At 45.9% G+C, this 12,023-nt stretch overlaps 2 protein-coding genes and 1 long non-coding RNA gene across 4 annotated transcripts in view; 1 reads left to right on the top strand and 2 right to left on the bottom strand.

Annotated features, from left to right (window-relative positions):
* Positions 1-1,836: 1,836 nt before the first annotated feature.
* The window catches only part of LOC119362614 (protein CHROMATIN REMODELING 5-like), a 27,768-nt gene continuing 17,581 nt past the window's right edge, over positions 1,837-12,023 (bottom strand). Inside the window, 14 exon segments of the mRNA XM_037627859.1 lie at positions 1,837-1,968; positions 2,278-2,517; positions 2,758-2,821; positions 3,085-3,390; positions 3,492-3,706; positions 3,800-4,094; positions 4,247-4,411; positions 4,518-5,117; positions 5,202-5,288; positions 5,388-5,708; positions 6,123-7,833; positions 7,951-8,203; positions 8,331-8,374; positions 8,376-8,451. Of these exon segments, the coding sequence (XP_037483756.1) occupies positions 1,859-1,968; positions 2,278-2,517; positions 2,758-2,821; positions 3,085-3,390; positions 3,492-3,706; positions 3,800-4,094; positions 4,247-4,411; positions 4,518-5,117; positions 5,202-5,288; positions 5,388-5,708; positions 6,123-7,833; positions 7,951-8,203; positions 8,331-8,374; positions 8,376-8,451 (4,487 nt within the window). The 3' untranslated portion in view covers positions 1,837-1,858.
* On the top strand, positions 4,372-5,822 carry LOC119362615. Its single transcript, XR_005173528.1, has 3 exons — positions 4,372-5,083; positions 5,169-5,310; positions 5,395-5,822. It is a non-coding gene; the product is annotated as an uncharacterized LOC119362615 (long non-coding RNA).
* Positions 8,948-11,036, bottom strand: LOC119362613. 2 transcript variants are annotated; one of them, XR_005173527.1, is made up of 3 exons: positions 10,801-11,036; positions 10,166-10,722; positions 8,948-10,050 (listed from the first exon to the last, which is right to left on the bottom strand). XR_005173527.1 is itself a non-coding variant. In XM_037627858.1 (3 exons), exons 1-3 carry the CDS (start codon positions 11,010-11,012, stop codon positions 10,402-10,404), a joined length of 450 nt encoding a protein of 149 aa, XP_037483755.1. In that variant the 5' UTR covers positions 11,013-11,036; the 3' UTR covers positions 8,948-10,401. The 2 variants fall into 2 exon arrangements, 1 of the variants encoding a protein (XP_037483755.1); XM_037627858.1 differs by having other exon boundaries at positions 8,948-10,417; positions 10,501-10,722.

The raw sequence follows: 12,023 nt of genomic DNA, 5'->3' as shown, positions 1-12,023 counted from the left end.
TTAATTGGTTGGTTGTTCTCGTCGTCTCCATCTTGGTCTCGTTTGTATTTGCCTTCTCCTTGAAGTCCTTGTACTCTTGACTCCTAAGGACCCCTTATATGGAAACCGGGGTTGGCATGTTCGTGAAGGTTAGTGCCACGGGCCCAGGCCCTCTTTGCCATGTTTATCTGGTCCTAGGAGGCCCAAACAGGTCAGTCGTGATACGGGGGGTGTGGGGGTCTGGTGTGGCAAGGGCATAGGTATGTATCGCGTTTGCGCGAGACAGAGCAGGCACTCGCCTACCGCGAGCATTCACTTTTTTTTCTTTTGATCATATTTTCAAAAAAAATCTGAATACATATTTTTCAAAACTTATATTTACTTAATGAAAATTAAAAATCACAACCTAAAAAATGTTAACAGTGTAAAAGTTTTGTTAGTGTAATTTCACAAAATTGTTGATAGCATTCAAAAGAATGTTCACGCGTTCAAAAAAATGTGCATGACATTTAAAAAAATGTTTTAGGCCATTCAAAAAATGTATGTTACATTTAACAAACACGCATTAAAATTTTACATTTTAAAAAATATTTATACAATGTAAAAATGGTCTTAAAATGCTTCAACGTGTATTTAAAAATGTTTAACATCCCTCAAGAAAAATTATATGTATACCAAAAATATACAATGTGTATGAAAAAATAGACATCAAAACATGTATTTGAATATACTTTGTACTGATCATGTATTTGAAAAATGTTAAACGTGTGTAAAAAAATATTTCCAATGTAAATGAAAAAATTAGACATGTGTTAAAAAAAGAAAAAGGAAAATCCAAAGAAAACCGAAGAAAGAAACAAGAGAAAATCCAAAAACCAAAGAAAAAGGAAAGGAAAAAAGGAAAACATGATAAGATAATAGGAAACTCCAAAAACAAAGAAACAGATGCAAAACAGTGAAAAAACGATTAGAATCGCGGGAAAAAAGTCTCGCGCAGCTATAGTATTTTAGTCGGCCCAGTAGCCTCGGCGCTGTAGGCGAGACATAATACGTCTTGGTCCGGGCGACACATAGCTCCGGCCCTCTGGCAGGCAGGCAGGCAGCAGCTGTACCGCGGAGTCCATGGTGGGCGAAGCGCTGGAGCAGGCACCGAGTCCTAGCAGGTAGCCGGCGGCGCCGCCCGCCCCCACCCCCTGCGGCCCTGCGTCTCCGCCGCTACGTGTGGACCTCCCCCACGGAAGCCTTCTCCAACATCCTCGTGTAGACCTGGGGCTCTGACCTCGTTGCAGACCTCTCCGGTGAGAACGCTTCTCTGGAGCTCCTCCCCGCACTCTTCATCGATGGTATGCTTCGCTACCGACTGCTATAGTAGAACATCTCCTCACTCTACATATGCTCAGTTAGAAACTAATGCCTGCAGTAGTTAATTAGATCGGGAACAGCACGAATCGCTTTATTAGAAGGGTCTAATTTGACAAAGACTTTTGCTCATGGAACCATGAATTGTGGCAGCTCTTAATTGTCAGTACTTTGAAAGAACAAATAGCTTTTCAATTTTGTGTTTGAATTCTAATTCCTATGGATCTGGTTACTGCAGAACCCTTGATTCGTAGGTATTAGCAAAGGACAAGTTTGCTGGTTTCCTTTGTATGCCCTTCCATAGCAAAAACTTATGAAAATCAATGTCCCGTCCCACCAACACCTCCTTTCTTTGTTCCTACTAAAAGCGCCATACGGTGTCAGTGGTATGGTCGCATAAATTTAGCACTAGAAGTATGTTACTTGGATTCCTCTGTTTTCTATGTACATGAATTCCTGTCAAATTCTGTTGGCTTTCTTATTATTGCCTTGCTAGAATCTTGTGAATAAACAAAATGACCTATATATTTCCGTTTGATGTGTATGACCAATACTCCTTGACCAGCTCGCGGAAGAAAGATCCTTCAGTTTCCATTAGGTTTGTAGGTCTGTCATACTCCATTATTTTCCCTGAAAGATTATATGCATCATTAGTATGGACTATGAAAATATATGATGTAGTCCTATCTTATAAAAATGTTTTAGCAAGACTAAGATAATACAACGGAAAAAGGCGGGTCACTGTATGAAACTAGTGAAGTTAGCATCCACTAATTGGTGTAAAAAAAAAAGCTTTAGTAGTGTTGGGGGAAAAGGATCCACATTGCATTTTGGTTCCGAGTATGATTTATATTCCGTATTAATTTTGTGCCCGTAAATAAGACTAACAATAAGAGAATCACTGCAGCTCTCTTATGTTGGTGATATAGGAAAGCATACCATCGCTCATTGCAAGTACCATGTCACAGTCCATAACTGTCGGTATACGGTGTGCCACTGTAATAACGGTGCAATGTTTGAATTCTGTTCGAATAGTCTTCTGAAGGACAACATCTGTTCCATTGTCTATAGAGGCCGTGGCTTCATCAAGAACTAAGATGCGACACCTTCTCAAAAGTGCGCGTCCCAAACAGAAGAGCTGCCTTTGGCCCATGCTCCAGTTCGACCCATCTTCCGCGACTGTATGACAATGATCTTGATTAGTAATATGAACAATTACACAGTTTCGGAAATTGTGCTAGCAAACAGATATATCTAGTGCGCCTAGGACTACTGACGGAAAATTGAGTAGCACACGTATGTTCATCCTATTTTGAACTTTGAAATGACTGAGGTATAGCTTGCTGTTTTCGCAGCTTCTTAGGAACAGAAAAAATGAACTCTGAAAACTAAAGTGCATAGGCAGATGGAATTTCCTACCAAGTGAATCCAATCCCTGTTCTTTCTCCTGGACAGTTTCAAGAAGTTGACATTTATCAAGAACCTGCAACAGAATAGAAGGTAAGACAACTATGGTGAATTCGTGATTCATTTTAAGATGTGCAAGGGACATAAAAGGAGAAAGGTAACTTGTCATCTGAGATGCCCTTAATTCAGTTTGACAACGTGGTGAACTTTCTGAAACTGCTATATATATGTTACCTTGATAACTGAGCTAATTTGCCATGGTTAAGTCATCTGATGATTGACAGATTGAATAAGATAAGAAAAACAACATAAAAAATTATGTATCATTACATATATTACCTCCCATATTTGTTGATCTGAGAATTGCCCAAGAGGATCTAGATTATATCTTACACTGCCCTGAAAAAGTGTTGGATCTTGTGGGATGATGCCCAAATGTGAACGCAGGTCATGTAAGCCGATAGAAGTGATGTCCAAAGAGTCAATAATTATTTTCCCTCCAGATGGTTCGACAAGGCGAAACAATGCGCCAATTAACGTTGTTTTCCCACTTCCTGTTCGACCAACTATACCAATTTTATCTCCACCTTCAAACTTGCAACTGATTCCATGCAGTACAAGGGGAGCATCCTTTCTGTACCTAATCTGTCAAACAAAATGTTTATACCACAATCTGTTACAATTAATCCTAAAGGTTTTCACCTCTTAAGGCATACATGTATATATTCATATTTTTGATTCATTACCTTCAAATCTCTAATCTCCACACTACCAATTTGAGGCCAATCCGGTGCCGGCCGGTTTTCTTCGATGACTTCTGCTGCTTCACTTTTTATGTCCATGTACTGGTTCACCCGTTCCACGGATATTATTTGATTCGCAAAGGTGCATTGCTTTCTAATAGAGGAAACAAAAGACATATTTAGGGAAAGACCATACGACAAAGCCATTCCCACAAAACCTGCAGTAACAAAAGTAATTAGTTTCTCGATTGTAATGTTGATCTCTTCATAACAAATGCTTTTGGTGCTTGTGCTTAGCATAAGCTACTGACCAGGGCTAAAAGTTCCTGGAGGAAGAAGAACTATGAGAAATGCAGAAAAGGAAAGGACTGCAGCACTCATTATTTCAAGGCGTTGAATCAGCCATTCTGTTGCTGCAAAGTTGTAGAAGTATGGGATAGCATTCTTGTCAACAAGATCAGAATTTTTATCAAAGAAACGATCTTCTTCCTCGAAGGCCCTTATGGTTATAGCCCCTGAAATCGATTCGCCTAGGTGATTTGCTAGAGCGGACTTGGTAGTGCCATTGATCCGCATAAGTTCCTTAGCAGAGGCTAAGTAATACTTCTGCATGGCAAAAGAAAAAACATGACAGATCATCGGAAACGTTAATGGAAAACGGTTAATTAATTCACCCTTGGATGAAAAAAAGCAACAGAATACATCTGCTGGTGCATGAAATAATTACTGCCAAATATAACTGTAACAAAACCAGTTACCTGTAGTCTAACTGACAAAACTATCATTGGCACGGACACAAATAGAACTTGCCATGTAACAACAGCCAATACCCCCAGATTGCTGTATCCATTCAGGCTGGCACTAAGGCTAAACATGAACGCGAATGGGACATCAAGGTCGACAGTACTCAAATCGGAAGAGACCTGCATTACAAGGGAAAACAGAGCTGGCCCATCATTAAAAACGTCAGAATGTGAAACAGAATTTCAAATTTATTATCATGTTTGCCATCTAATCAAGAATTCTTACCCGGCTAAGGACCCTTCCTAGAGGAGTAGAATCATAAAAGGACATCGGTGCACGGAACAACGAGTCAAGTAACTGGGAAAACAAGGATCTCGATGTCTGGACCCCGAGAACAACAACCGATAGACATCTTGATAGCAAAAACAACATCGTGCAAAGTCCGATAACAATGTACACAGTGATTAGCCTCAGTGTACTGACACGCGGATCTTGGACATTCGCCGCCATCCAAGAGTTCTGTGCTATTTGCCCCGCTATGAAGATCATGTGAGAAATGACACACAGAGAGGCATACATGAAGCCTCTGTTCTGGCGCAGGTAAATCATGTAGGGCTTAAGTCCAGTGTCTCCTGTCTCTCTTTCCTCTTCCTTGATCAGTTGGTGTGCTGGTGATGGCTTCTCAGACTTTGTGTATCCACTTCCATAGGCATGATGCTTCTCCTTTGTTGATGTTCCGTTTGCTCTGTGAGGAGCAGCATTGTTATCAACATCTGAAATCCCAATGGTATCCTTATGGGCATTTACAAGGTCTTTGAATTCTTGACAGTCCGCCAATAGATCTCGATAAGGTGCCGACCGAATAACCTCCCCATCTGACATCAGCTGTTAAAAATTACGACTAGTTTAGATGATAACATGAACAAAAACTTACAGGCCATTATAGATATGTGTGTGTGAGAGGGAGACCAGAATGGAGTCGAAGACGGGTAGAAAATCGACTTGGTGGGTGACCAGAAGAACAGTCTTGTCTGAAAGAGCGCCCATGACATATTCCTGCATGTCAGATAAATCAATGGTAACTTAATTTAAACAACAGTTTCCCACTAAAATCATTAATCACTCTGCAAAGCTGCTGATAATTGTGATCCTTACATTGAAGAGGCCGGTTGCTGTATGGGCATCGACGGCGCTGAAAGGGTCGTCGAGGAGATATATGTCTGCATCTTGGTACAACGCACGAGCAAGCTGAAGGCGCTGCTTCTGACCGCCACTCAGGTTCACTCCCCTCTCCCCGATTTCAGTATCGTCTCCGTACGGCAACATCTCAAGGTCCTTCACCAGCGAGCACCTCGCGAGTGTTTCCTGGTACCTTTGGCTGTCCATACGAGACCCGAAGAGAATGTTCTCCTGCACGGTTCCGGTTTGGATCCATGCATTCTGTGACACATATGCTATTTTTCCGCAGACTTGAATCTGATGGATGAACATTTTACACATGATTAAAGCTTATTGTCACATCATGACCTTATAAATGTTTAATTTTCCATCAGCTGAATGTTAGGCTATCAATTCTGAATACTGCATCTATACTTGCTACAACATTTGCAAGTGGTAAAGTTTACAGTGGAAATGAAACCAATTCAATACAGAGGTCTCGAATACAGACATCCGAACACAGCGTTAACTACATTTGCAATCAAATAAGAAGGGAACTTAAGTTAAAGTGCAGATATTGTTTTCTTTAGGAAGCCAAGTACTAATAATAGCTATACTAGCCACGAGAATATCCAAAAGGCATGGATACATCATATATAGTCTTATAAACTGACAGATGTGTGGTTTTGCATTTCATTAAAAAAACGAAGATGATGTTATTGAAAAGCATACCGTGCCTTCAGTTTTCGGGACCTCTCCGAGTATCGCAGCCAAAAGCGTCGACTTCCCCGACCCTACCTCCCCGCAAATCGCAACCTTCTCCCCAGCTTTGACCACCAAATTTACATCCTTCAGGTTAGGCTTTGATGGATCTTCGCACCACGAGAACCAGCACGAGTTCATAGCTACCGGGTAACCGATGCCTGCAGAGGAACATTTCTCCTTGGCTCGTCCATTCAGCTCAGGTGCACCTAGAAACTTCTCTATCCGAGTGAAAGCAACCTTAGCCTGCACCACGACTCCGAGAACCTCCGGTATGGCCCGAATCGGGTCCTGCACCAGGCGCAGGGTCGCGATGAAGGTGAAGACGTTGCTGGCATCAAGAGGGATCTCCAGAAAGTAGCATGTCAGAAATGTCGCCGCCGAGACCCAGACAGGCGACGACCAGAAGAGGACGCTGTTGTACGCCCTGCTAAGCTGGAACGCCGACAGCCACCTGTACTCGACCTCCCTCAGCTCCTCAATGGCCTTCCTGAAGTGACCTTCCCACGCGTAGAGCTTCAACGCCTTCATGTGCACCAGTGACTCTGACATGGCCTTCAACCTCGCGTCCGTCGCCTCCATCAGCTTGCTCTGAAACCTGTGCTGCAGCTTGGCCAACGGAGCGTTGCAGAGCACGGTGATGACGACGACGACCAGGGACGAGACCATGGCGGCGCCGACCGTGCTGTAAAGGATCGCCAGAGCGATGCAGAGCTGGACGACCGTCGTCCATGTCTGGTGGAACCAGTACGGGAACTCCCCGACCCGGTACGCGTCGACGGTGAGGTAGTTCATGATCTGCCCGGAGGAGTGTGCCATCTTCGCCGAGCTCGATAGCTTCTGCTGCTTCCTGTAGATGGCCGCCGAGAGAAGCGACCTCACCTGGAGCCCCAGCCTCCGCGTGCGGAAGTACCACTGCCTCTGCGACAGCGACTCGCACAATTTGCAGATGAACATGAGCGCGGCCAGCGTATAGCCTTCATGCTTGGAATCGGAGGTCACTTTCCCGGTTGACAGGTTGATGAATGCCCTCAGGAGCAGCGGGCCTGTGGACAAGGTGAGCACCTTGAGCAGGGCGAAGAGACCTGACACCATGATCCCGCACTTGTGATGAGAAACGATAGCCCACAGGATTGATGGTGGTGTGCCATCATGTGACGTCTGCTTCTTCTTGTTCAGCTTCTCCACGAACATCGAGTACTGGCTCTGTGCCCGGTCCGTGGCGCCTAGCAGCGGCATGTCTTTGTCGCCGAGGGGCTTCTCGTAGCCCGTCTTCATCAGAGGGTTCAGCCACCAGAATGTCATCTGGCTCAAAATGCCAGCTCTGGCAAAGGGAGTCACCTTCTGCTGGCTGACCTCTGAAGAGTCATCAGCTACCTCACTGTCAGCTGTGTCATCCGTCTTCAGTGGCTCGTATAATCCTTCATGTCCCTCTTGATCATCATGGGCATGGCTGCTGTGAATGCTGTAGACAAGAAACATAACTGCGCCTGGCAGCGACAGGAGATCCAAACAGGCCTTAACAGTGATCGGCTTCTGAGCAACAATGGCGACAACCGAGGAACAGGAGACGAACACCGCATAGATGGTCAGCAAGACCGACCATGATTGAGCGAACACCGACCCGAGAAACCGGCTCCCGGCGGCGAAAGCGAAGCCGGCGAGGAGCAAGCTGAATCCCTGGGACAGTGTCACAAGCCACCAGTGCGGCAGGTAAGTCCTAGAGGCATCCGGATGGTTGTCGAAGTTGCTCCCCAGCAGCATCCAGAGTCCTAGGACGAGATGGAACAACCCCAAGCAGCCATTGAACACCACGGTGGCGAGATGCAGCGGTGAGCTGGGCCTGAGAAGCCGCTGGCGGCGCGTGGCGGACGCTCTGCTCTCGGGGAGCCGGACGAGGAACCGGAGCAAGAGCACGACCGCGAGAGGCGCGACGATGCCCGTTTCCACCAGGTGATTCACGCAGGTGGAGGCGTTGAATACTTCTCTGAGGACGCCCTGGTCGCAACAAGCCGGGCTACCACACAAGTTCATCAGCGTCACCCAGGAACCTGAGGCATAAATCACAGAGCATTGCGTTGCAGTGAGATTTCCCAGCTCTTGTAGTACCATTGTAGCAATGCTGATGTAGATATGCAACAACATGCATGGGACGGGTGAGAAGCGTATAGTACTTACTTGCGATTGCGAGGGAGCTCATCTGTGGGAGCGTGCGATGACGAACAGCCCTGCTTGAAGCTGAAGCCGCCACAAACAGGGCATGGAGCAGATCAAGATTGATCGCGAACAAACTGTGCGACTCGATCCCGAGATTCACTTCTTTGGTTAGTACTCCCTCTGTTCCTAAATGTAAGTCTTTATAGAGATTCCACTAGACGGACTACATACGAAGCAAAATAAATGAATCCACACTTAAAATGCATCTATATACATCCGTACGTAGTTCATAATGAAATCTCTACAGAGACTTATATTTAGAAACAGAGATAGTATTTATTATGGGTTTGTCGGTCCCGCGAGCAACTGTGGCGCTGTTGAGTATTGACCTCTCTGTTCCGTAGCGGCCATCGCTGCGTGCCGTTTGTCCGGAGCTTTGGCAGTGTGCGCGCACGGCATATGCCAAAGAATAACAGAGCCGTAAGCCGTTGGGATCTCGTGCCTCGGCGTCGCGGGCTTTTTTAATCATGAATGATTTTGGAGGAAATCTCCCGGAAATTGACAGGAGCGGACGAGCTCGCCTGGTCCCGGAATCGCTTGCCGCTCGTTCTCAAGGGGATATGGGCTGCGTTTGGTATTGTCGGTGTATAGTTTGTTTGAAGATCCTATATTTTGGGCCGTATAGGAGTCGGTCGGACACAGGTGAATAGCGGACGGCCGTCTGTCCCAGAAGCGGCGTCGATGACCTGGACCCATCTGTTCAATGTGCATGCCGGCAGCTGTAGATGAGGCACACACGTGACCCCTCTCTTTTTTTTGAAACTGACCACTCATTTAGCGAATCCTATCACGCCCGCATATCCCTCCTAAATCAGTTCTCCTTTTTTTGTGAACGAACCAGTTCTCCATTTTAACGACGAACCCTTAGTCTGCCGAAACCACACAATATTACGGCAAAACTTTGACTACAAATAAAACTTGTGCAAAAGATGGTAGTATAAAGTTTGTAAATATATATATGTGTTTGACATCACAAGTTTAAATGACATCACAAACTTGAATTCCTGGAACGACCACTTTTTTTTTTGAGAAACACATGTAATTTTATATACACTGATTCATATCTAAAATCTAACAAAATACAGAATAACTCTTATGACTAAGAACTATAATAAAATCTCTTGAAAACACCTTCACGGTATCAATCTCTGCTAGGAAAAATGCTTCAAAGACTTCGGTAAAGAGGCTACAATTGGACCGAAGCAACGTGGTTGTCACTATTTCACCCACACGAACATTATCAATAATAGTTTTTGAAAACGCCTTGAGTCGTCCATCCAAAAAGATGGAAAGCCTTTATCGATGAACATACTTGAGGCGGGGATGATTCCCTAAAAAAGTGCAGGCCGTCGAATCACAATATCTTCACCACGATGTCGATGAAAAATTTCAACTTCACAAAGAATCAAACCAACAAAAAAAATGGTCACACCAATGTAAATTCACCAGATCTGAATAGTCGGATCCGTGAGGACAGAAAACTCTCTAATATCATGGCACCGCCAAAAGAACAAAAGTAAATTTATTCTTACAAAAACGATGATCAATAGACGATGACGAAAAACGTACAACTCTTGAAGATGCGAGGTCCCCTGACCTCTTAGCGCCAAGATGGCAGCCGAAGGCGAGGGGAACACCTGAAAAAACACCTGACATTCGTGTGGCAATTATGATAAAACACCTGAAAAGGTAAGATATTAATTATCTTCAGCAGCTGATCAGTAAATCACAGGTCACATTACTACTTGATTTCAAATGCAATTTCCTAGGAGTACGTATTGTAGTAGTCTCTTCACCTAATGAACCGAGCTCCTGCCGACTTCAGGCGCTTTAACAGTTCCAGTCTTCTCTGCATATCCCCTGATTATAGGGTGCACACTCTACCGGCGCATGGTGGCCGTTCAACAAGTGCCCACCCAACATGGACCCAGCATCAATTAGATCGTTGCTGTCAGATATAGTACCACATTGACTTTAACACTGGAGAACGCATCCTTCCAACACCCCAGCACGCATGACAGTTTCGCCTTTTTCAGTAATATCTCTTTCTAAGCAGTGGCAATATCAATTGAGCGTCTGCACCACAACGGTGCCAATAATACAGTCAGGGGATAATTTAGGCGTGATTTACCTCTTCGTCCAGAACGGTGCCTGCGGGTCGTCCCTGCACATTGACTGTTTTGAATCCGGTGCGAACAAGTTGCTAGACGCGCAAGCGTCGTTCAGGTCTGGCTGCCGCGCCGGCGAGGCATCACCAACATCAGCAATGCTGGACTCGGCTACTGCGTCCACCGGATCTGCAACCGGCTGCGCCGGCCGCGTGTATTCACCACCCAACGTGGGAAGAGGGAATCTGTCCTCCAACCGGATAACGCTACTGAGGTGCATGCCGCAAAATCACTACAATCTACAGCGGGGGCAAAAACCATACCTGTTAACCAGATCTGATAGGAACTCGAATGCATCTCCCAGCGCCTGTGCCGCCACCACTGGTTCGATCTCTCCGCCGCGCAGAGCAAAGCACCCGAGGGAAGAGGGGATCTGTCCGAGAGTAGCAGGTGCCCGAGAGGTCGAGCCGGGTAGGCAGATTCCTTTTTCCTGTTGCGACGCCGTTTGGCCACGCCGGTACGGGGGCGGCCGCATCCTGTACTGATGGCCTGCCGTCACGGCAATGCCTAACTCCGCCGAGCAGATCGTACGGGCCCACTACCTTACATGCACTATTCCCACTGCGTATACGAACAAGTATTTTCATCCGTCATGACTGCCGACTCCCACGTGACCGTGTACCATTGGTCCACAAAACAGGTGCGCGCGAGCTCGTCCGCTCTATCGCTACTCTCGGAAATCTCCTTGCTATATTACACAACCAAGCATGAAACGCATATCTAGAGAGGAAGAGGATCTGCCACAGGTGGCGAATGCGACGAGCCGGGTGCCTCCTAACCAAACCACAACCAAAACTCGGAGCGAACCGACGAACCACATGAAAATCGCTCGCCGCCGGAGCTTGCACCCAAAACACATAAAATCAACCGATAAAGTGGTGCAAGCATCACGGGACCACCAACACGAGCAGCACGCACGGCCAACTTGACGAAGCCACCGTCGCAATGCGAGAGCAAGGTCTACAAGAGGATCCTAAGCACAGAGGCTTGGAGGATCGCAAGGGGGGCGATAGCACCTAGAACAAACAACGACCACGATGAGATGCTCTGGTAGCACAGCCCATGGAATGGATCCCACACAACCCAAAGGAGCATCGGATCAGAGCAATGCTAGAGCTACGTAAAAAGTTCTACGTGATTAACGTAATAAATCAGGTGGATGAATATGATTGGAGATAAGGGGGAGGACGGGCCCACCCCCTGAAAATCAGGGGGGGGGAGAGATTTAGTTGTTAGGAAGTTTAGGGGGGGAGAGATTTAGTTGTTAGGAAGTTTACGTAAAGCTGTACGTGGCTCTTCGTAGATGTAGGATTTTCGATCGGATCATGCAAGAAAAGAGAACGAGAGAATCACTCAAACCACGAACCTAAAATCCACCAGTAATGCTACATCTACGTAAAGCACAAACGTAAAGTAACGTAAGCAGAGACCTGGTGGGCTGGGATTGGAAAGAGGGGGAGGAAGGGGCCCACCCCCGGTTAAAATC

This window comes from Triticum dicoccoides, chromosome 2B, assembly GCF_002162155.2.
Source record: "Triticum dicoccoides isolate Atlit2015 ecotype Zavitan chromosome 2B, WEW_v2.0, whole genome shotgun sequence".
Lineage (NCBI taxonomy): Eukaryota > Viridiplantae > Streptophyta > Magnoliopsida > Poales > Poaceae > Triticum > Triticum dicoccoides.
Note: the sequence above shows the minus strand (reverse complement) of the source record. Positions and strands in the feature narration are given on the sequence as shown.

What these genes read in the sequence shown, in the direction of transcription:
- LOC119362613 (XM_037627858.1), bottom strand. Translation starts at nt 11,012, where the DNA reads ATGCGGCCGCCCCCGTACCGGCGTGGCCAAACGGCGTCGCAACAGGAA. An exon ending in CTATCAGATCTGGTTAACAG is followed by an intron (nt 10,723 to 10,800) that starts GTATGGTTTTTG and finishes GTTGGAGGACAG; the next exon opens with ATTCCCTCTTCCCACGTTGG.